Source organism: Ixodes scapularis, unplaced genomic scaffold, assembly GCF_016920785.2.
Source record: "Ixodes scapularis isolate PalLabHiFi unplaced genomic scaffold, ASM1692078v2 PGA_scaffold2__306_contigs__length_199485367, whole genome shotgun sequence".
NCBI lineage: Eukaryota > Metazoa > Arthropoda > Arachnida > Ixodida > Ixodidae > Ixodes > Ixodes scapularis.
The window spans coordinates 154706626-154728958 of NW_024609857.1; the positions used below are offsets into that span (position 1 = coordinate 154706626).

The 22333-nt window shown below is 48.2% G+C and overlaps 1 protein-coding gene across 1 annotated transcript in view; it reads left to right on the forward strand.

Annotated features, from left to right (window-relative positions):
• The window catches only part of LOC120840788 (4-coumarate--CoA ligase 5-like), a 58508-nt gene that overhangs the window by 10033 nt on the left and 26142 nt on the right, over positions 1–22333 (forward strand). Inside the window, exons 2-3 of the mRNA XM_040211500.1 lie at positions 4718–4919; positions 5039–5142. Coding sequence (XP_040067434.1) covers positions 4718–4919; positions 5039–5142 — 306 coding nt within the window. The remainder of the gene's footprint in view (positions 1–4717; positions 4920–5038; positions 5143–22333) is intronic.

The window sequence follows — 22333 nt, forward strand, 5'->3', positions numbered from 1 at the left end:
TACCTTCGCCGTGAAATGTTCGCGCGTCGCAAGCATCAAGTTGTCGGTAATCGCTGTCAAACCGAGTACAATGTCGTCCCGTATTGAAAATTGCAGTCGCGAGGATACCGCCGACGTCGCACTCACGACGCCGCCAAAACAGCCGCCGACATAATCCTGGAAGCCGCCATGTTTTTTTAACTGTGCTCGTCTTGGATTTAGCCAACTTCTCATCACGAATCCTCCTAGGAGAAGCGCAAAGACTCTTTGCGTACGCACGCTATTTCCGAGAAATAGCGCACGCTAAAATTGCGCACGCAAAGCGCAAAACCTGGTTTGCGTTCGGAGCATGCGCAGTGGCGACGACACTATTCTTTGCGCACGCAAAGCTTTAGCGTGCGCTATTCTAAAACTCCCTAATGTCTGTGGAATTCTGTAGTGGATTTCATTAACTGTATCGGCCGGGTATTGATAGCACGCAGAAGCAGACAGCGTCCGAATACACCTTTCGCTAAATTTTCCACACACCAAGGTGCATGCTACGAGTGTGGTTACATGCGCTGCACGTGCTGGCGTCTGCAGTAGTAATTCTGTCCTGAAGGAGACGCCTGAAACAAATATTGTATTGCACGCGCGTTCGCCAAAGCCTTTTTATGATTATTTACTTTGAATATTTTATACGGGGAAGGCAAGCCGCAGAGCGTGGAATAACCATTTAAACGCTCTCATCGGTGCTTGAGTAATTTAGTAATAGGTTTTTTTTTTTTTTTTTTTTTTTTTTTTCACTCGAGCCGAATTACACGGTTTTCAATTTAGGATGGTGTCCTTACATGATGGTCAATCATGCTGTCAGAGTATCGCCCACCTCTCACTACTCACTTCTTCCTCGTCATTTCTAGAACTGAGCTTCGTCGTTCTCTTTCGAACGTGGAAGGACATTTCAACGAGGCTTGTTTTCACCTCACACAGTCAAACATTTCGACATTTTCCTAAAAAGGCTTAAATTATTTCTACCTTACCCACATCTATACCACGAGCAACAAAAATAGTTTCTTTTGCCGCGCTTCGTCGCGAAACCCACTAACCTGCGTTCTTGGGTCTCCCCTTTTTCGGTAAATTTTCCACGAAAGCCACTTACATTTGCTACAACCAGTAGGTTACAGCAGCTACAACCCCCTAATAAAACATGAAGCTGTCGCCCATCCAGCCCTCGTCAAACTTGGCTAGGTACTTGTAGGTGCCTAGTAGGGGAGGGCAGTTAACTTTTGACCCCGGTTAAAGTTAACCGGCTTCGAGCAAACAGACTCTGTTTATCGCTCTAGCGAATCTCAAGCATAAACTTAATATTATGTTTTCTAATGTTTTTCTTCACTCTGATTAAAATATATAGGGTAGGAACATGTTATGCGTATATGGGGGGGACCTTGTGTCGCTTAGTCGGTAAAGAACAGGGGTTGAGGGGACAAGTTAGGAAACTGGAGGCCTTTATTGTGCTACAATTGCAATGTATTATCATACATAACTTCTTGTCAGTCACCTACTTTTCCGTTGTCCTTGAGTTGGACCTAATAAACATTTGAAAATCCAAGCCACAATTAAACGTACAGTTCTCGTCTTCATCCTCTCCTTTAATTATAATACATTGTCCGTGAGTATAAATGCGATAGGGAAGTATTCCAGCTTTCATAACATAGCTAATTGTGCCCCAGTCGCTTAGTGGATAAATAAAACTCGGGGAAATCCATAAACCTAGAGCCGTGTATACAGAGAGTTTGGTCAATGGGAGGCCCGGGCAGAGCCAGGGAGCGCACCAGATGAAGATAGGGGGCTTGACATGTTCTCTTGGCTAACCAGAAACCGAAAAAAAATCCCCTGGTGGTAATCGCGAGAAACAGATTTAACCTTTTTAATAATCGCGTAAGAGTTAAATGTAGTAACCCCTCATGGTTGAAAATAGGGTGGACGTGGTGTTTCGATCATTATCATGCGGAGAGGCGTAAGAAATGAATGTGCCGCTCGAACTCTGTTTTGCTCAGACAGGGTGTAACCGCTCGGACGGCAGATTCCCGGCCCTCGGCGCCTTGCGTACGGATTATGGTTATCGTTCCGCTAGTCGCACTCTTCCAACCAAGATTTTGGATGACCGTGATTCAAGCATCACGTGCACCATATTTTCAGTCAGCGAGAGTTACCCCGACTCACCCATTAACTTTGATTCTCGCGACCACCGCTAGGGTATTCTTTCCGGCTTCTCGTTGGCCACATTCGAATTTATGAAGACGCCTTGGAACACGCCCAGCCAGCTTTCGGCAAATGGCGCCTCCTCATTTACCTTCTATACTTCCCAGTGAATGGCTGAACTCTCTACATAAACGGCTCTTCATATACCTTAGCGCTCCACGAAGGCCTATTTCTTTCCGATTTGTGCCAATGTACATGTGCACCTAAGTACCCGTATATCGTTTCGGTGGGAAGCACCACAATACGAGTCATTATTAACGATCGAGCACAGCGCATGTAGTACACATTTGATACGAGTTCGGAGAAAAGATACCTTTCGCAGCGATCACAAAAGCCACCGGTGGGCTTAAATCAGTCAGGGTTTATGAGTCAAAAAGAACCACAGCCATCGCAGCTGTGTTATTGTTGTTGCGCTGCGCATCACGTGTCGCCATTTTCGTTACAATTAATATATCTACCGTTCCGTTCCATCGGTGTTCAAAATTCGTGCCCAGAGACAGGTCGCAGTAAAGTGGAAGGGCCATCAACAAATTTAAAATAAGATTCCGTCTGGATTAGACAGAACCGCCTTGACGCCAGGTACCGGATACTGTCTTTGACGCCCACAAAGGCCAAACTTGGGATGGCAGCCTGCATTCGAGAACGAGTTATCCACTCCCCTTTTCCTGACTTCGACGTCGGAGACTGTCACACTTCCCAAATGCTCCAGGAATGCTTGATGAAATGGTCAACCAAAATAATTGCTGTAAGTATGTAACGGACGTTTTTTCGTGGACATACATCTAGGAACACATTGTAAGTCTCTTAATTGAGAATAATTCGAGAATTTTTCGACTCACTCCAATCACCGGGACCATTGGGTTACTTAAAGATAGAACTTCTAAAGATTTGTCTCGTTTCCAAATACATTGAAGTATCACCGTGAACTGCGTGTGGTTACAATTGTGAATAACAAAGATGACCGTTGCCGTAGATCAATGAGAACAAAATGTAACGTGCGCTTCACTTTTAGCAAAGGGAGGAAATGATCAAGTACTGAAATGTGGGCTTTGTTAATTGTTACCCGAGTTAATTTGATGCCGTCCTTTGTGTACACCCTGTTGACCGCTTTTATTTGTTACCTTCCCAACTCTGTTCTATCATCGCATGAATCTACTTCGTTTCAGATTAAATCAAGACGCAGCCGACGCTACGAGGTAATTAGACCAGCCAATCAGCGTCAAAAACGCAAGTCACTGGGCCTCTTCTGTTTATGATTGAATCAACGATGAGCTGCATATGCAAAAGCTTGACGAACAACATGATGGCGCGTTTCTGATTCTGTCTGTCTGGCCTATTCAGCTCGTAGCGTCGGCTGCGTCTCGCTATAAGGTGAAAGAAAGTATAGTTTGTCGTCAATGAAAACCACGCTCTCACTACCTCTTATTTTACTTAGACGAAATATATAACGCGTATGCCTCTTTTTCAAAATTTATGATTGAATCGCTTCACAGAGTTACTCGCATTTTCTCAGCCCATTGTTGATTTTGCGGAGCGACGATCCTCAATTCAAAAAAGGCCTACCTCTCCGAAAAATCTCAGCGTACATTGGCTCCTTCATTCCTAGAACGTACTCTGATTGAAACAAAATTTCCGTATCTTCAGTAAACATGATTTATTTAAAGTTGTACCAAATATTTCCTCATTTTACACTATATTTGGCTCAACTGGATTTTTTCCCCCCAGTAGTACATTTACGTCATTTGGTCTTTAATTGTGTCTCTTCTTGTTTATCTTGTCGTTTTTACCCACACCTTTTTGTAATGCCCTCCGGGCGCTCAAGGTATTAAAATAAAGAAGTAAAAAAGTATTGAATGCAATAAAACCCCGCTAGTATTCATGCTCCAGTTGGATACCGTCCCTTCTGTTTACGCTGACAGTTCGTGCCGTTATTTCAACGGGCAAAAGCCGCCTGGAAACATGGAGGTAGAAAGAAGAGGAGGTGGCATGGGCCGGCTCAAGCCAGCCAGAATAGAAAATTTAAATCTGAATCAAATAGTAAAGGTGGCGGACAAAGGGAACACACCCAAGGGTGTCCTTTTCGTCCAATAGCGTCTTATGATTTTGTTAGTTCTTGGAATTGTTGGGGACTTGGCCCCACAGACGGAAAGTCTCCCTGCCTACATCTCTGATGGTATGATGACGCTCCCAGAAGCGCCAACCTCCATCTCTCAAAACCATGGTTGTGTACAAGAGAGAAATAGTGTATGTCAATGAAAAAGAAAGCGGGACATAATTTAGGAGTTCACTCGGAGTTAAAGCGAGTCAGGTAAAGAACATCAAGCTCGAAAGCAGAATCGCCGCGAAGCGAGTGGTAGTTGTGCGTGCCTTGTGTAATGCGCAAATATGACTTGATGAACTGAGTAGAACGACGTAGAGATGAATGATTTAAGGCCAAACATATGACACAGAACTTTTATTTCACGAAGGCCAACATATCCCGGATTCTTCTTTCCAGGTTGATTCTCAGCAGACCCTTACCGCCAATGATCTCTTAAAGAAGATACGAAGGTACGCTGTTGGGTTTCAACAACATGGCTTGAAGCCTGGCTCCAGGGTATGCACGCAACTCCGGAACACCATCGATAATATTGCCGCAGGACTGGCGGTTGTATTCGCTGGAGGGACACTTGTTATGGCGAAGACCTCCTACGTTGCAAGTGAGTGAAAATTAGTCACCAGAACGATATGAATGGCGGTCGTAATTGCAAGGAAAGTCCAAATGCTAGCCAAGCTCGTTTAATGTATGGCGTTTTTTTTTGTTTTTTTTTTTTTTCAGGGGAAGTAATATACATAATTCGAGACAGCGAATGTCAGTATATCCTTACAGACAAGAATAGCGCTCCAGATCTTCTCAAAATGACCATGCCGTCAACAATTAAGGTGAGTGCAGTCGACGCATGACAGATACACATCGCATGACAGATACACATGAAGAAAAAGTGAACACCCCCCTCTGGTCATCATGCGTTTTGACGGCTGTAACTACCCCACAGGCTTACTTAACTACCCACTGGGCTCTACCCATTGAGCGTTACCACCCTGTTGGCAAGTGACAAGCATGGGGTAGTCACGTTTTATAAACTCTTGAATTGAACATTCAAGTCTATGCAGTCGTTCAATAGTAAAAGTCACTTCAAAAATCTCAAAAAGTACTTGAAACTTGTTTTCTTCACGCGTTAGTACCATTTATTCAAATTTGAACCGGTCGAAATAGGCGTGTGGCTCAGTTCGCCTAAAAGAGTACAGGCAACCTTGGTAGGCATCTACTAAAACCCGAGGCAGATAAAAAGTATCGCGGTTGTCCTTTTTGGTTCGGTCGCGGATTTTACCATGTACTGCTAGTAAACAGCTGGCAGCTGGCGTCGTGCTCGAGGAATTTAACCAAATCTCTAGAAAAGCACAGGAAGCTACGCACAGGCGTGAGTTGACTGGAACGTTCGCCGGATGAGATACTCTTGTTGTCTTTTATTGTGCAGTTCAGTAAAGAGCATGCTCTCAATAAAGGTGTGATCGGTCAGTTTTTTCGTGCAGATCAGTTGCAAATGGTCTCCTCGGTTCCGCCGAACTTGCACGCCTGTCATATCCAATTGTTTTGCTTTCAAGTGTAGTGAAGTGTGAATCATTGAACACCACGACTGAGGGCGGACAGGACGAACGTACACAGATATCTGGGATCATCCTCGTGTATTTCAGTATTTCTCTGTCTTGGGATATATGATTCGCCTTCACTGGCTCATTTGGCACATTTCATCGAGCATACTCGATAAAAAATGCTTCAAACAAGTGTGTGTCATCCAAGGTGGAGTGCTTTGAAGGGTACTAGGATTTCAGGCTTTTCGGCACGCGTTCATTTTACCTATATAAAAGATTCCAAGTAAATTTCCAAAAATAAGGCGTTGGCAAACATACACGTGTTATTTTTTTTTTATTATTTTTTTTATTTTTTAGAAAAAGTACTGCTGGAGAAGCCAGCAGGTGCAGCGCAGAGAACTATGTTCTCGGAGTTCTTTGATGCTTGAGGCCGGTTCGGACACTTGCGTTTGAATGCGTTTGACAGCGTTGCGTCGAGAACCCAAAGCGAGTCACCGGCACATCTGTGCTTCGTATGAAGCGTAGAATCCAATTCAAGGCTCTTGGCACGCGATATAAGCAGCAGGGATGTCCTGGTTTCTCGCTGCCGCAGCGCAGTCAAACGCAACTATCTGAACCAGGCTTCAGATAATTTAGCATGCGTATTTCGCATTCGCTGTAGGTGAAGCTAGGGTGCCTCAATGTCCTTTTGTTTAGGGTGATGCCATCCTTTGTAGTACCCGATGCCGACAGCACGCGATCACGGGTAAAATACAAAGAAATCGACGAAGACAAAATGTCGCCATAGCACAGTCAGCGCCACAAACGCGTGCAGAGACACGCTCTTTCACGCGCTTCTGAACAAAAAAGAAAAATAAAAGCGTGAGACAAAATGGCCAAATGTCTCCACCCTAAGCAAAGCGCACATGAAGGCACCCTAGGTGAAGCACGGTGGAAGAAATGTGAGGTGAAGGCACGGGCCCGAAAACGGCAATTGTGCACTGTCCTCTTGGCGCGAGCGCGAGCGCGTAGAACGCATATTTGAAAGACACGCGCTTGAGCAGAAACAATTGTAGCGAAAAGAAGAAAACTGAAACAACGCTTCGGGGAGGACCGGCGGACCGGGCTTCGCTAGAATCACCTGCGCGCGCTCAGTGTACTCAACATTTACTCAACCGCCGCTGAAGTCATTCGGATATGTAAAAAGAGAAAAGAAAATGCATCAGCGTGTTCAGAAAGTTGTGATTGGAGAAATTGGTTTCGATAATTAATACAATTAATTAAACCGTCTTCTGTATACTTGAAGTGTAGGAGAGCGAGAAAACGAAATTAATCAAAACGTGACGTGTAGCGACTATTCAATTTGACTTTTTAACCTGCAGTTCACTTTTGCAATGGATTACATTAGCGGTACGAGCGCCTTCCTAAGGGCAGTAGAGGAAAGGAATATATACGGATAAATCTTGCACAGTCTTTTCGTGTTTATGCAAAATATGACAGTGGTCACCATCCTAATCGGTCACATAAAATACAGCAGTATATAAGCTGGTGGTGTCAACTAGTCGTGTGTATAGGAATGTACAGTTTCTATATCTCATGTCGTACCTTGTGCTGTTTGTGAACGCGTTCATGTATAATATCGTATGGTGTCTGTATGTCGCGTATGTGTGAAGTGTGGTATGGAATATGTAACACGTGCATGTCTAGCGAGGCGCTAAGACCACAGACTGTTGGTTTCTTTTTTCTTAGTTTGAGCGCTGTCCGTTAGGTGGCGCGTGTCGCGACCCAATTCAAGGAGTCGCGCGTTTATGTGTCTACTTATTTGAGTGAAAAACATGGAAGCGCTCCATGGCTCCACGGAGCAGTCACAAAGGGTTCGGTTCTCGTCCTCTCGTCCCAGTGGGATCAGTCCCATAGCCAGTTGAATGGGTGTTGCTTGCGGTGAATAGTGCGTGCACAGACGCGGTGGGGATTACCAGGGACTTGAAAGTGGATAACAACTGCTAACAGGTGAGCAGGAGCGTTGAACGATCGGAACCGACGCCGCTTGAATCGGTGATGCCTGGGGTGCTATGTTGCGCTTTTTGGACTCCCAGGAGACTAGGAAGAAGGAAGTGACGTCAACGACACAGCAAACGCAGATTGGGTGTTGACAGAAGAAAACGGAATCAACACCCAATCTGCATTTGCTGTGTCGTTGACGTCACTTCCTTCTCCCTAGTCTCCTGGGAGTCCAAAAAGCGCAACATAGCACCCCTGGCCTCGCCGCTGTCAACTGAAAACGCCGGATCACTTGCGACGAGCACGGCAAGCAGATTCTCTGTTCAATAAAGACATCATTTCATTTGTCGCTATACGATTCCTTCTTTGAATGTTTTCTGGCCGCGATGTAAATGCAGCCGCCTGCGCGAAAGTAGTCGCGGACAAACCCCCTCGAATGCCTCCCCCCCCCCCCCTCACTTCGTCGCCCCCACTCGTAATAGGTGCGGTGCCGGTGCTTCCAGACGCGTTTTGGGGTGCTTTAGTACGCACGGAAGGCAGCGAACGCGCGTGCGCACTTGAGAATCGTATTTTAGCAAAAAGCAGTCCAGCTCGCTAGGCCTTACTCGCATTGCTCCACTGTTGCTTGCCAGTCGCCATGTTGCTTTTGGGGGTGATCACTCTACATGTTGATTGCATGCCGTGTGACTACCCATGGGGTCGTTAGTATTACTAAGGGTGTTAGCGATACCAGTGACGGCTTCTGACTACCCCAAAGGGTAGACGACTACTCTTTTGTTGAGAGTGTATATCATCGCAGTCATGCTGATGGGCACGGTAAAGTTAATAATAATCTTTATTTGGACTCCTTGAGTCTCAGGTGGAGGGGCAAAAGGTAAACAGATTTACCTGACGAGGCCCCACCACCCTGTACGTTGCTCAGCAGAGAATCAGAACAGACTAGAAATGAACACAAGTAAAAACGACAATAAATCTTATCAAAAAATGTGTCACTGTACGAAACGAAAAACGAAACAATACTTCTACAGAAAAATGAATTATTAAAGTACAAACTGGCAGGGGAGCAATGAGCTTTCAAGCGAATTAACACAAATAACGGTGATCAGAGCCGATTATACGCTGTTCAACCCAATGCATAACCAAAGTTGTTAACATTAACGCGATGCTGTGAACTTCGGTGAATTTCAGGGCGAAAGTATATTTCCATTCGTTTTAGAACCCCTGCAGTCGAGCTTCAGCCCTCGCACTACGAATTTCAGTAGTAACCGGGTGAAATTAAATCTCACAAGGCCGTCTAATGATCTTTAATATTCAAGAATCATTTTGGAGCGTACGACATCAAAAGGGGGCGCGTTGCTCCTCTTTGGCAGTCAGAGCCAAATATTGTCACGAATGACAATTAATGAGCCGATAATAACCGAAGAAACTAAACGTTTAATGGGGCGAACAAAGGGAACTAAAAAGAACAAAGCAGAGCTTCGCGGGCGTCGAAGTCGGCGGGCGTGCCAGCAAAGTCGAACGCTGGGGCGAAACTGATTCCGCTCGCCATGCTGAATCCCTTATGTACCCTCGTGGGTTTCTGTCCTGGATTGTTCGGCGTAGAACTTTCGGTGCGTAGAACATTCGGAACTCGATCAGATGAGAATGTTCTCGGACTTACGAGAAGGCCAAGTTGAAAGAATAAATAAACGGAAAGTCCGCTAACTGGAATCGAACCTACACCTTCAGCGCGATAGTCAAGCGCGGTAACCACTCGGCCGCGCACGCGCTTGCTCGTCAACGCGCGTGGCACTGCTCCCCCCCCCCCCCCCCCCCCCCCTTCAAAAGCGCATCGTCTCGATGCTCCGTGCCGGGGAGCAAAAACAGCAAAACAAAATAATAACGGCAAACTACGTAGACTTGTGCAACACAATCCTATCGAGCGCATTACAAAACACAATTCACAGTCCTATCGATCGTAGTACGGCTTGAGGCAATACCACCTAGAAGACAAGGCCTGCGCATGACGTTTCGTTAGTAGATCCCCGACCCGCCCCAAGCGGCAAACACGCCGAAGCTTGACGAGAGTAGGGGCCGCGTCGCAACTACGTCGCATTCACTTGCGGCCGCAGCTGTGTTCGTGACTGCTGAGCGCGAGCTGATAGCGAGCTTCCAGTACATTTGCGACGTGCACGCGAACGCTCCCTCGGCTAGGAGCGCGAGCTAGCACGCGCTCCTGGCTTTGAGACGCGCATTTCTAGCGCGCGCGCTCGTTCTGCGGTAGAACGCTTCGATGCAGCTACCCGAGGTATAAACAGCGCCCTCGAAAATGGCGTTCAGTGTCAGCGTCCAGCGTCCAACGAAGGGCTTTTCAGCCCTTCGCGCAGCAGTAAGGCAATTTTGCTCATGCATTTGACGCTCCACGTGAACGTCTAACTTCATCGTATGCTATTTGCAAGAGACACTCGGCGTGAGCATCTGTTTCATTATCTGTTACACAAACCACTGAAGCAGGCGATGGAGCAGACGATGTAGCAGACGATGTTGCTCATCCGGGCTAGCTAGGGGGCGCTGAGGGGATCTACTAGTGATGACGTTTAGAGGAGGAAACGCGCAGGCCTTGTGTTCTAGGTGGTATTGCTTGAGGCGACCGAGGTGGACGACTTCCGGTCGGGGAGGGCGACGTGATGGAGTCCGTGTTCCGTCGGGAATCACCTTGTAGTTAAGATCCCCTGAGTCCACGAAGCACAATGTAGGGCCCAAAGTAGCGCTTCAGGAGTTCCTCGCTGAGACCGCGGCGGCGAATCGGTCTCCAGATCCACACCCTGTCTCCGGGCTGGAAATGGACGTCCCGACGACGAAGGTTGTAGCGGCCCGCGTCGACGCGTTGCTGGTCTTGAATCAGGAGTCGGGCAAGCTGGCGCACTTCTTAGACCCGTTTAACAACCACCTGGGCATCGTCGCTCTCATTGTCAGATGGCTCATGGGGCAGCATGGCGTCCAGCATGGTCGTTACCTTCCGACCATGTACCAGCTGGAAAGGTGTGAATCCAGTGGTCTCTTGAACCGCCGTATAGTAGGCGAACGTGACGTAGGGCAACACCTCGTCCCACGTCTTGTGCTCTACGTCGACGTAAATAGAGATCATGTCGGTGATTGTCTCGTTGGGTCGCTCCGTCAGCCCGTTGGTCTGCGGGTGGTACGCAGTGGTACGACGATGGCGGGTGTGACTGAGCCGGAGGATTTCTTGGGTAATCTGTGCCATGAATGATGATCCGCGATCTGTAATTAGAACTTCGGGAGCGCCGTGCCGGAGGACGATGGACTCGATAAAAAGCTTGCCGACTTCCACAGCACACCCTGAAGGAACGGCTTTCGTTCCAGCGTACCGCGTGAGATAATCTGTGGTGACGATTATCCAGCGGTTTCCCGACGTTGATGGTGGAAAAGGGCCAAGTAGATCCATTCCAATCTGCTGGAATGGCGCGGTCGGAGTAGCAATCGGCTGCAGGAGACCTGCCGGCTTCGTCGGCGGTTTCTTACGTCGATGGCACTTGTGGCACGGTCGGGTGTAGAGGTGGACGGCTTTGGGAAGCTTTGGCCAGTAATACTTTTCACGAATGCGGACCAGTGTTCGGCTGTAACCGAGGTGTCGGGACGTCGGGTCGTCGTGATATGCTTGAAAGATCTCCTCCCGAAGGTCTGTCGGGATTACCAGCAACAACGGCGTGTTGTTGTCCCTGAAGTTCTCTTTGTAGAGCACACCTTGTCGAATGGCGAAGGTCGGCAGCACTTGAGAGAAGACACGTGGCGCGATCCTCCCGCCCCCTTCCAGGTGCTCGATTAATGCGCGCAGCTTAGGATCTTCCCGTTGACGTCCTGCCGCGTCGTCGGTGTTCACTGCTCCTAGGAAGCACTCGTCGTCATTGTCGTCGCTGCAGCCGGAAGGGGTTTCGACGGGGGCTCTGGACAGGCAGTCGGCGACACTGTGCTTGCGGCCTGACTTGTAGACCACAGTCATGTTGAACTCTTGTAGTCGGAGACTCCATCGAGCGAGGCGTCCTGACGGGTCCTTGAGGTTCGCAAGCCAGCACAGCGAGTGGTGGTCCGTCACCACGCGGAATGGGCTCCCGTACAAGTACGGACGGAACACCGTGATTGCCCGAACGACCGCAGGCATTCCTTCTCAGTCGTGGAGTAATTTTTCTCCACCTTGGACAGTGTCCGACTTGCGTAGGCGATGACTCGCTCGATGCCTCTTGCACTTGGATCAGTACTGCGCCCAGTCCCGCGTTACTTCCGTCCGTGTGAATCTCCGTTTCCGCATCCTGATCGAAATTTCCAGGCACAGGAGGAGTCTGGAGTCGTTGTTTCAGCTCGTCAAATGCCTGCTGCTGCTCCTCGGCCCATTCGAACTTCTCGGCGTCCTTCGTGAGGTTTGTGAGCGGTGCGGAAATTTTAGCGAAATCCCGAACGAAGCGTCGATAGTAGGCGACAAGTCTAGGAATCTTCGCACGGCCTTCTTGTCTGTCGGCGCTGGAAATGCCGCGACAGCGCGAGTCTTCTCGGGATCTGGGCGGACGCCTTTGTTGCTAACCACGTGCCCTAGGAACTTCAGTTCGTCATAGGCGTACCGGCACTTTGACGGCTTGAGTGTGAGTCTGGCGATCTGAATGGCTTGGAGAACAGCTCGAAGTCGTCGCAAGTGCTCGTCGAAGTCACTTGAAAACACTACGACGTCGACAAGGTAGACGAGAGAGCTATGCCGCTTCAATCCTGCCAGTACCGTGTCCATGACACGCTGGAAAGTTTCCGGCGCCGTGCAAAGGCCGAAAGGCATCATCTTGAACTCGTACAGGCCATCCGGCGGGAGGGAAGCTGTCTTCTCTCGGTCCCGTTCGTCAACTTCGATCTGCTAGAAGCCGCTCTTCAGGGCCATCGATGTAAAGTATCGAGAGTTGCGCAGCCGGTCTAGCGTGTCATCGATGCGGGGCAGTGGATAGACGTCTTTCTTCGTTACCGCGTTCAGCTGCCGGTAGTCCACGCAGAACCTAAGCCTTCCGTCCTTCTTCCTAAACAGCACGACTGGAATGCTTGAAGGCTGGATTATGTCGTCGTTCAGCATTTCTTCCATTTGCTGTTGGATGACCTCCCGTTCTTTTATGGAGGCTCGCTACGGCGATCGGTGCACAGGGACCGCGTCATCCTCGGTGACGATGCGATGCTTCGCAACGGTGGTATGGCGCATCTTCGACGACTTGGCGAAGCAGTCGCTGTATTCGGCGAGGAGGTCACTCAGCTGCTGTCGTTTCGGGCCTGGAAGCTTGGGGTTAATGTCAAGCTGCACTTGCGGCGTAATGTATGCTGAGGTGGCGATGATTCTTCAGCAATCGCGCCGATTTCGGCGGAGTTCCGAAGTTCCTCTGCGTGACCCACAGCGGCACCTTTTGTGAGGTGTTGCGTTTCTTGTCCGAAGTTTGTCACGAGGACCACGGTACGTCCATCGTGAAGCTTAGTCACTCCTCTTGCGACGCCTATTCCTCTCCCAGGAGCAATTGAAGGCTGCCTTCCAGAACAACTTCGACGCAGGTGCATCGGTCACGACGGGTACGACAACACTTGATCGCGCCGGCAGGTTCACGTGGTCGGCAGCAACTCGGACGGCGGCTGACCCTGTTTGGGGTTTCTCTGAAAACAGAACAGGCTTGCGCAGCGTCAATCTGTTCTCACCAATATCGATGACGGTGCCGTATTCACACAGAAAGTCTATGCCGATAATGACGTCTCTGGCACAGACTTGTAAATGAGGAATTTCGCCGGGCACGTCTCACGGTGGATCTTGACACGAGCGGCGAATCTCCCGACTGGTGTGATGAGATGCCCTCCGGCGGTCCGTATTTGAGGTCCATCCTACGGCGTTGTCACGTTTCGCAGGCGGCGAGAGAGCGTCTCACTCAAGACTGAGTAGTCTGCTCCGATGTCCACGAGTGCCGATGCGTCGAGGCCGTCGATAACAACATTTAGGCTCTTAGACACCGTTGCAGGGTCGTCGGTCCGATGTGAGGCGCCGGGAGAGTGGGAGCGCTCCGGTGTTCTTGGAGGCTGTTTGCCTCCGTCGTTTTCGGCAACGTCACCTCCAGGCGTTGCCGCACTTAGTTTTCCCGGCGACGCAGGAGAGACAGGCTCTCTCGGCGGATAGAGTGGTCATCGTCACGGTCTTCTTTTTTGGTTTCTGCGACAAGGGTTTGAGTTCCGGGGGTAGGCCTTGGTTACGGCGACTTGACCGGCCCTTGGTCTGATTTTCAGCGAAGGGTAGCCCCCCGGCGTTGAGCACGTCACTTGGCCGGCGTGTTTTCGGAGGGGTACGGTCCACGGGCTTAGAATGCAAATACCCCGCACCTCCACCAAAATGTCAAGAAATGACAATTGATGTGGCGATAATAACTGAAGAAACTAAACGTTTAATGAGGCGAACTTGTGCCCAAAAATGAAAAAGGAACAGAAAAAAATAAAACAGAGCGTCGCGGGCGACGAAGTCGGCGTGACAGCAGAGTTGAACGCTGGGGCGAAACTCATTCCGCTCGCCTTGCGGAATCCGTTATGTACGCTCGTGGGTTTCTGGATCGTTCGGCATAGAACTTTCTGTGCGTAAAACATTCGGAACTCGATCAGATGAGAATGTTTTCGAACTTGCGAGAAGGCCACGTTGAAAGAATAAATAAAAGAACAGTTCGCTAACTGGAATCTAACCTACACCGTCCGCGCGACAGTCAAGCGCGGTAACCACTCGGCCACGCACGATTTTTTTTTCTTTATTGCCTGGTAAATGATATACAGAAGAAATAGCCGTGAACGCGGACAAAAGGAGTGATAAAAACTGCGTCAGTGTTTGACTAGCGTCTGAGGGTTAAAGTCTTTTCATAGTCACAAGCCCTTCAATGAGTAGTAGCCAGTCAGGATTGCATCGTTGGACCTTGTGGGCCTCAACGAAAGGAATGACACTTTCACGAAAGTAGTCTTTTGCTTCGCGCACATCAATGTCAGCGTTACGCACGGTCATTAGTGCCCTCCATGGATGTTGTGCAAACACAAGAGCATCACACAATCAAAAGGAACTCCGCTTTCATTGTCGACCGACAAGAACCTAATCCCATAAGGGTCTAGCGGGAAGTCTTATTTTCAGGGTCCGCTGGAGGACGTCCGACAGAAATACTCCATCCTAACATTCTAGGAAGACATGCTCCACTGTCTCCGGCCTCTTACGAAGAAAACAATGCGTACCCCACAGAACAAACAGGCCCTTTTCTTCCGTCCAAGACTTTAGCGTTAGTGTTCCGGTGTGAAAGTTTAAAGAAAGAAGTCTTCACACCAGGAGGTACCAGCATCTTTTTTACCCGCTTTACAACATCCTGTCCTGGCCCGCTACAGTACACGGTTCTGTACATAGGCAAAGAAAAAGGATATCCACGACATCTTTATAGAATTTTTCCGAGTTACCACTGTTAAATATTCCAATGAAAAACGCGCCGCTAAAAATTGGCATGACGCCACTAACTCCTTAAAGTACCCTTGAATTCTCCCTGGCGCACATGACGAAGACACAATGAACTCGGGCAGTGCCCGCCCAAGTCTAACTTGACACACAGTTCGCAAAAAAAGGATCACCAGTGTCTCGAAAAAAAAAGCCGATTTACAATTTGCCGCAGATACAGGTGCACCAAGCCTAGTCCTCCCTTACGTAGCCGTCGAAACAATTCATCCTGCTTGTGCGCTCCCATGAAGAGCCCCATATAAACACCGCAAAAACCCGATGCAATTTCTGCACATTCGGTCTGGAGCAATGTTGTACTTGCAACACATACCAAAGCTTGCTAACAAGGAACAAATTACAAACCGTGGTCCGCGCAAAAATAGAAAACTCATTGCCCTTCCGTTTTTCAGCCTTGTCCCGGCGCTCCACAACCTGATTACGCCAGTATGGCTCACTATCACGATAGTACTCGAGCGGCACACCCAAGTACTTCACAGGAGTGGTTATCCACTGTACATTCAAACAAACGCTTGGTGTTGCCGCACACTCTCCATGCCAGAACCCTAGACATTTACCCCAATTTACAGCGCTTCCACTGGTGATACAAAACATCTTGATTTGTTTTACCGCTGCAACAATGCTTTTTTGATTTGGGAAAAACAAAGCGATATCATCCGCGTATCCAAGAACACGCACTTCGCATGCCTCTAGCTTAAAACCGCTTATTTTACTGTTTCTAAGAATGCTTAAACAAAAATGTTCTATGCATATACAAAAAAGTATGGGGAAAAGGGGACAGCCTTGTCGGACAGAGCGCTGTACCATAATACGTTTCCCTACAGACTAATTGACTATTAGGCTAGTTGTACAGCCACTCTACGCCATGCGCACCCCCTCGCGTATGACTTTTCCTACGTTAACATGATCGAGAATAGCTAATAGGACGTAGTGTGGTACACGGTCAAAGGCCTTCTCGAGGTCCACTTGTAGCATGGCCACGCGGCTATGCATGGCGTCGCAGCATTCCAGGACACTCTGCGCTGTGTGAATGTTAGTAAAAATTGTTCTACCTTTTATCCCACATGTCTGGTGAGGTCCAACTATCTTGGTTATAACGTTTTGCATTCTTCTGGCCAAGACCTTCATCAAAACTTTGTAGTCGACGTTGTTCAAACTTATGCGACGATACAATGCCACGAGCCTGAGTTTAGCTACATCTTCCGTCTTAGGGACGAGGAGGGTATGAGCCGTTAGTAAAGACGGCGGCAGAAAGCTAAGATCGAAGGCTGCGTTAAAAACGTCCGCTAAAACCGAAGTCAGTGCATGATTGAACGCTTTATAAAAACCCGCACTTAGTCTGTCTGGGCAAGGGGATTTCCCCGGGTTCAAGGTGTCAATTGCCATTTTGACTTCCTCGTATGTAACAAGACCTTCTGGAACTGATTTTGTTTCACCATCTAGTCTAGGCATTAAGGACAAAACTTCACTTTTAAACCTTTCAACGGTTACGGGGTTATATGAAAACAAAGCGCTATAATACTCAAAAAATGCTCGCTCGATTTCCGCGTTGTCGCTTGTGACTTTACAGTCTTTTTCAATTTCTGTGATATTATTCCGACCCGCGTACATTTTTTTTTCTATGCTTAAAGCTCGCTTAGTGGGCGTCTCCCCCGCTATCAATCTGTCGGTCCTTGCCAGCACAAGTGCCCCGAGATAACGTTCTTTATCTAGCTGCTCGAGTTTTTCTTTAAGAAATAAAATATCCTCCCTAAAGACCCCCGGCCTTCTGCACTCTTCATTAACTAGCGTCAGTAAGTTTGAGCGCAATAACTTTTTAATTTTTTGTTCTTCGTTTTTAATCGCACTGGCTCTTTTTGTTGCCATTCTCTTGACATTCTGCGTAAAATTTCACAGTGAATACCATAGCCAGCTGATTTGCCGCCGGCTGTCATTTGTTCAACTGCAGCCAGAACTTGATTTATGAAAATTTCATCTTTCAGGAGCTTCGCGTTTAGTTGCCATAGTTCCCAGGAAAACCCTTTTTTAAATTCATTTTTACTCTGAAGAAAAAATTTGATCAAACAATGGTCACTGAAAGGAACTAGGCTCACGCTATACTCAAAACATAAAGGAATCACCTCACTCGACACATACGCGCGATCTAAACGGCGTGACTTGCCCCTCCAAAATGTGTAAACAAAACATCGCGGCCGTTCCTCAGACATTCTCCGACGTCATCTAGGCAGCGTTCGTTAATCATACTACAAAGGCTCTCGGTGCTGGAGTCACGATAGGGCGTCGAACTTGACTTATCGCCCGCGGAACATACGCAGTTAAAATAAAAAAAAAATAAAAAAAATTACAAGGCTTTCAGCTTTACAGTACTGGTAAATAAAATTAAAAAAACAACCGCCACTCCTTGACTTTGTTTGGAGCGTACACACAGACATTTCTCTGTTCATATCCAGAAAACGAAAAATCGCACAAAAGAAAACGACCCGTTGTACACGTGGTCACCTCCTCTACGGTCGCCCCTAGACTTTGGCGTACGAGCAGCATAGAGCCCGCCGACGACCCGACCGCGTGACTAACGGATACGTTATAGCGATCCGTGAAAGGCCGCACCATAAATTCGATCCGGTTCTCACTCTCCACCTAGGTCTAATGCACAGCGATGATGTCGAGATCCTGCTCGACGACGAGGCGATAGAGCTGCCTCTGTCTCCTACGGTCCGCGAGCCCTCGGACGTTGAGGGTCGCTAGTCGTACAGGACGTTCTAAGGAGACCATGGGTTAGCGAGCGCTTACCTCCAGCGGTCGCTGTCGCACAGGGCAGTCCTATCACACGTCGAGTCACTCCGGCCTCTTGTCGCTGTCCTGTGCTGGTGCCGACCGCTGCTTGCCCTCTACGCCCTTTCAGCCGGCGACCATCTTTCACATGCGCTCGAGCCGGCGCAGCTGTAGTTCCTGCCCGGTCGTGTCCCCGACGTCTTCGAGCGGGCGCTTTGCTGAGCCCGCTTCGACGTCCATCTCTGGCACGACGGTGACCTCGTCAGGAACCGGGGCCACTACAGCCACGTCGCTCCCCGCTGAGGTCTCCGACTGGAGCTCGACTTCAGGAGGTGTGGCCGAAGCCGAGGTAGCCGGCGGCTTTGGCGGCGAGGCGCTCTCCTGTACGGGGACGGTGCAGGGGCGTTGTTCTTCTTGACGTCCTCAGTCGGGGCTCCCGCTGGTGCCGCCGCATACTCCGCCTCTTCCTCGTCCATGACGTGGTCTGCGTTCTCTTCGTTTGTCCTTCGACCAGCGGCCCGGGCGTACGAGCGGACGCAGTCGTCCCGTTCGTGGCCGAAGGCACGGCACTCAGAGCACCTGGGAGCCCGACAGTCCCGACGGATGTGCCCCGCCATGCGACACCCGAGGCAGAGGGGCGGCCGCCCAGGCGCAACAACGAGCACCATGCCGCCACCGAGCCGAAGTTGGTGCGGCAGGCGGTCGAGGGTGACGTCCTCTTTGAGAACGACGCGGACGATGCGTGTGTGGGGGACTCGACGCCGTCGAACCCCGCCACCTACCAAAGCTCGTGCGCTGCTTCTTTCACCTCGCCGTACTTGGTAAAAGCCCGGTAGATGGCTTCGTTCGTGACTCCAAACGAGACCCAATGCAGCTTCACCCCCACCTGTTGCCTGTAAGGGTCGACAAAGAGGCACTTCCTCCCCTTAACGGCAGGCCGCCCCGCCTCGAGAAGCTTCTTCTTGGCCTCGTCGGTCCTCAGGTCGAGCAGCCAAACTGGGACACCTGGTATGCCCCCATCTTGACCACCTCACGCCAACGCGCGTGGCAATATAAAGCTATGTTGGCAACTGCTTGGCAGCGCCACAAAAGACAATGTCCGTATTACTTAACATAGTGAAGCACTGCCCGCTACACTTTTTTTTTAATGCCAGCATGTCATGGCCGCGGCTGCGCCAACACTTGACGGTACGTTTCTCGATCTCGTTCCGCAGTAGAAGTTTGGCACATTGACATTTGTAAAACCATTCATGTCCACCGTTACTCCGTAAGCATGTGAGCGGACCAGCAATGCAGTCGTCTAATCCTTTTCGCTTCTTAATGCAGTTCTTTGTACCCCTTTGCGCGGGCTTTTCTGCGTTACTCTCGGGTCGTGAAGGCGATAACGTTCGGCTTCTTTGAGCCTTGTGCCACGATCTGACTTTGGCATCGCCTACCCAGCCACTGGCTTTTTTGCGGCTTAGTGGGGTGTGCATCAGTCATATACCAGGTCATCTGCATCAACATTGACATCTCTCCGGCGTAGGTTAAAAGCATCTGCCAGCCTTCTTTACCCTTCAATGGGAATGTGAACGTACCAGCAATTCAGTCTAATTCCTTTCCCTTCTTTACGCACGTCGCTTCGTTTCCATCTTTGTACTCTAAAACGTCTGACAAGCAGTGTTTCCTGGTACCGCAATACCTATAGGGCTTTTGGCGTCCTTTAAAGTGTGTGTTTGTCTCCCTGCATCGTGCCTGAGGTTAGTTTTGTCCGGTGATATTCAGCTAAATACCGGTTTTCCTAAGGATATAAAAGAAAAACAGATCGCCGATACGAATATATTACTTCAGGACCTTAGTTCCCGTTCAGTTAGACTCGAGGAAAGGCAATCCCTGCTGCTTAACACTGTGGGTGCCATTGAAAACAATCGGCAGTCAATTGAAAATAAGGTAAGCGACATCCATAGCAGGCTCACTAAAGTAGAACGAAATATATCTTGCGTCGACACCGTTCAGCAGGTGCTTAAGGCCATAAGGCAAGCCGTCGGCTCTCTTAAGGAAAACACCAGTCTACGTGCTAGCTTATCTTGATAGGAAGACCGTTCTCGCAGAGATAGCTTAATCTTTTATGGAATTCTCGATTCGCAGTCTTATACGTTGCCGATGAAGCCGCCTCGGTGGCTCCGAGGCGAGAGTGCCGGCCTACAAATCCCCAGGTGGCGGGTTCAAATCCCGACCGAGGTGCCCGCAATATGACGGAGGCTTATTGCGGAAAAGGCGCCGTGTAACCGAGCTTTCGGTTGCACGTCAAAAGATCCCCAGGTGGTCGAAATTAATCCTCAGTCCTCCGCTGGGGCGTGCCAGATGCCCGTCGTAGGTTTGGCACGTAAACCCCCAAATTTGATTTCATACGTTGCCGATGTCAGAAGTTAAAGTATTCAAAATAATGAAAAACAATGCTCACCTTGGCTTTTCGTCCGAAAGTGTTGTCCGTGCCCATAGGCTTGGTTGTGTTTTTAGCGCCGATAAGTGCCGTACTCTGATAGTAAATTTTTCCTCTTTTAAGACTAAAGAAAAAGTGTTCGTTTCTAAACACAAACTTCGAGGTACTAACATTTTCATTTCTGAAGATTTCTCCGTCGAAACACGCAGTGTCAGAAGAATACTGACTGAGTTTTGTAAGGCAAGTGACGAACCTTTACACTACGGTAGATTAAGTTATATGTAAACAATAGTTGCTATTTGCACTGTCCCAACGGTAACTGCGTTTGTGAACTGCGACGCGAATATAGTCCGAGTAACAATATTCGCGACGTTGAAGCTACTAATATTTCCACGGCATCGTCGCTATGATCAAAACAAAATAATCAGAGTGGTGGCCTCGCTTCTTTTCCTAGTGAAATTCCAGTTCTATTTACTAATATCCAAAGTGTCATTTGCAACCGAGAATATTTAGCGTCGCTAATCGAGTCGTCATCTAGAGATATTGTGGTTCTGCCCGAAACTTGGTTTTCTAGTACAGTTCGCGACAGTGAAATCTGTAAATAACATAAGAGCTTTTACTTTTATTGTTGATACAGAACATCAAGAACAGGGGGCGAGGTTTAGTGAACGAATCTCTGGAATCTTTTAATGTAAATGATGCTACCTCGCATGAATTTGTCTTTGTGCGACTACAGTGTGCCTACAAAAGTGTGATCTTGTGCGTACGTTATCGACCGCCGACAGTCCTGCAAGTGTTTTGGGGGGATTTACTTGGAGTTTTGATTTCCACATATCTTTCTCTTGGACGATTTTAGACTTTTTCACGTCGATTGGTCGGAGCATTTTTCTCTGATACTCTTGACTCTTCGCCCTATTGAGACTTCTTTAGCTTTCGTTTTGATTTGAGCTTATCTCAGCTTGTCACTGAACCTACCCGAATTACAGATTCAACGTCCAATGTATTAGACCTCATTCGTACTACTACTTTAAATCTTATATTTCCGATTACCTATTTACTAGGCATCAGTTATCAATCGACGTTACATTTCAACCTACTTTCAACTCTGTTTGATCCCATAATAGAGTCAAGTTTTTTTGCTGTTTTCTTTAATATAGCAATGTTAATTTTGGCATAATCAACAATGAGTTAGCTCTAGATATTGATGAATTTTTGCTTAGCTTCTATCACCACTCTGTTGATGATAATTGAAATATGTTAGAAGTAAAGTGAACTCACTCATCTCCTCCTTCATTCTGCTTAGATTTTTCATTTGAAACTCCGCGTTCCCCTGGTATAATGTCGTCCCCAAAAGATTATCCGATGGAAATAAACGTCTATTTCGATCGGCAAAAAATTATAGTCGTGACGAACATTGTGAATCTTATCGTGGTGCACTCGACACCAATAAGACAGCTATCGTGGAAATCAAAACAACTTTCTTCAATCATAAAGTACATTGCATGTTGTTACGAAGCATGAAACATTTCTGTAATATCGTGAACGAACTAAAAAAATCGTTAATATTCTTTACAGATTTGAATGGTGATGTCCTACCGAATAGTCAGTGTACCAATCTTTTAAACGATTTTTTCGTAAGCACCTACCCTTGGGAGTTTGATTTGTCTCCTCCTATTTAACATTATCACAGCTTTCTGCCTATGAACCCTTTGGTGTTTAGATTTGATGGTATATATAGGCTAATAAAAAATAAGAAACCTCTTCTTCCTCTGGGATAG